This window comes from Lolium rigidum, chromosome 1 (assembly GCF_022539505.1).
Source record: "Lolium rigidum isolate FL_2022 chromosome 1, APGP_CSIRO_Lrig_0.1, whole genome shotgun sequence".
NCBI lineage: Eukaryota > Viridiplantae > Streptophyta > Magnoliopsida > Poales > Poaceae > Lolium > Lolium rigidum.
The window spans coordinates 224,207,207-224,209,118 of NC_061508.1; the positions used below are offsets into that span (position 1 = coordinate 224,207,207).

General features: G+C 57.9%; 1 protein-coding gene across 1 annotated transcript; it reads left to right on the forward strand.

Annotated features, from left to right (window-relative positions):
- Nucleotides 1-216: 216 nt before the first annotated feature.
- On the forward strand, nucleotides 217-1,588 carry LOC124683229 (probable carboxylesterase 2). Its single transcript, XM_047217789.1, has one exon. It carries the CDS (start codon nucleotides 336-338, stop codon nucleotides 1,311-1,313), a length of 978 nt encoding a protein of 325 aa, XP_047073745.1. The 5' UTR covers nucleotides 217-335; the 3' UTR covers nucleotides 1,314-1,588.
- Nucleotides 1,589-1,912: the final 324 nt, after the last annotated feature.

Below are 1,912 nucleotides of genomic sequence, written 5' to 3' on the forward strand. Positions count from 1 at the left end.
CAGTACATCTTAAATTGGGGGAAGCCGAATCCAACTCAAAATTTAGCACAGATCTCAAAGTTTTCAAAGGTCAGGATAGACCAGGGATGTCAACGTGCAGTAGGAAGGGGAGCTTAATCAAACAGTAGAACCAATCAAATTTGGGCAAGCAGATCATGGTACAGGGCTCCCATGTTCTAATCATTCTGGCTCAAGTTAAGTAGTGTGCAGGAAGCAGCCAACCAACGACTATCCTTGGCCTAGAGCCATTTTACTTGACCAAAGCAAAGTCTACACATCCATCTTCTTCTAACCCCAACCACCATCGTCCGCCCAGCCCAGATCTCCACCGCGCGATGGCCGCCGTACCCACCGCGCCTCCGCCGGCATCGGCCGACGACGAGATCGTCTACGAGTCCATGCCCTGCATCCGCATCTACAAGAACCGCGTGGAGCGCTACTTCGGCTCCGAGTTCGTCGCCGCCTCCACCGACTCCGCCACCGGCGTCGTCTCCCGCGACCGCACCATCTCCCCTCAAGTCTCCGCGCGCCTCTACCTGCCCCGCCTCGACGCCGGCGCCAAGCTCCCCGTCCTCGTCTACTACCACGGCGGCGGGTTCTGCCTCGGCTCCGCCTTCAACCCCACCTTCCACGCCTACTTCAACAACTTCGCCGCGCTCGCCAACGTGCTCGTCGTGTCCGTCGAGTACCGCCTCGCGCCCGAGCACCCCGTCCCGGCCGCGTACGCCGACTCCTGGGAGGCGCTGGCCTGGGCCGTCTCCCACGTCGCCGGCGCCGGCGCCGGCGACGAGCCGTGGCTCGCCGACCACGCCGACTTCTCCCGCCTCTACCTCGGCGGCGAGAGCGCCGGCGCCAACATCGCGCACCACGTCGCGATGCGGGCGGGCGCGGAGGGGCTGCCCCACGGCGCCAAGATCCACGGCCTCGTCATGATCCACCCCTACTTCCTGGGCACCAACAAGGTGGGCTCCGACGACCTCGACGCCGCCGCGCGGGAGAGCCTCGGCAGCCTGTGGCGCGTCATGTGCCCGGCCACCACCGGGGAGGACGACCCGCTCATCAACCCGTTCGTCGACGGCGCGCCGGGCCTCGACGCCCTGGCGTGCGGCCGCGTGCTCGTCTGCATCGGCGAGGGCGACGTGCTCCGCGACCGCGGCCGCCTCTACTACGACCGCCTCACGGCGAGCGGCTGGAGCGGGGAGGCGGAGATATGGCAGGCGCCGGGAAAGGGCCACACTTTCCACCTCCTCGAGCCGCTCTGCGACGAGGCCGTGGCGCAGGACAAGGTCATCAGCGAGTTCCTCAACCGCTGATTCGTCCTCCACATCGTCGGAGGACAGGATCAAGTACTGTACAATCAGAAAATAACTGCAGCTTCGTCGCCGATTTGATTGATGCTGTTTTCTTTACACTATATTTCGGGTTCAGAGTTCAGAATTGTTTTCGTATTGATTGCCCTTTGATGCACGGATGGAAGGGAATCGCCATTGTTTTAGGCCTGGGTGTTGTATCAGGATTGTATCTACAGCCATTACCCATACTGTAATACAGATGATGATGTTATACTTGTTGGATTGGACACAGTACACTTTTGAGTTCAAAGTTCAGGAATTATTTCCTCGTCACTAATTTTTATAGCTATACAAGCTTCTGAAATTGTGTGCCAGTTCGGATCTAGAGATGAAATCGGAACTTGGCACTTGGCTACAAGAATTTGCAAGCTGCTGGTAAACAACGTTCCAAGCTTAGCTGGGTTCACAACTTCACATGGAGATATACCTTTGCATAGCTGTTGCCATTTGATAACTTGTATTGTCATCCAAGTTGCCATGACCATGTTATGCTGCCCTGCTGAGTTCTGCAAGTCAATGGTTTAGCTTATTATCTCGTTTACACTTGGTAGTAGGCATGA

Coding starts and splice junctions, on each gene's coding strand:
- LOC124683229 (XM_047217789.1), top strand. CDS start 336: ATGGCCGCCGTACCCACCGCGCCTCCGCCGGCATCGGCCGACGACGAG.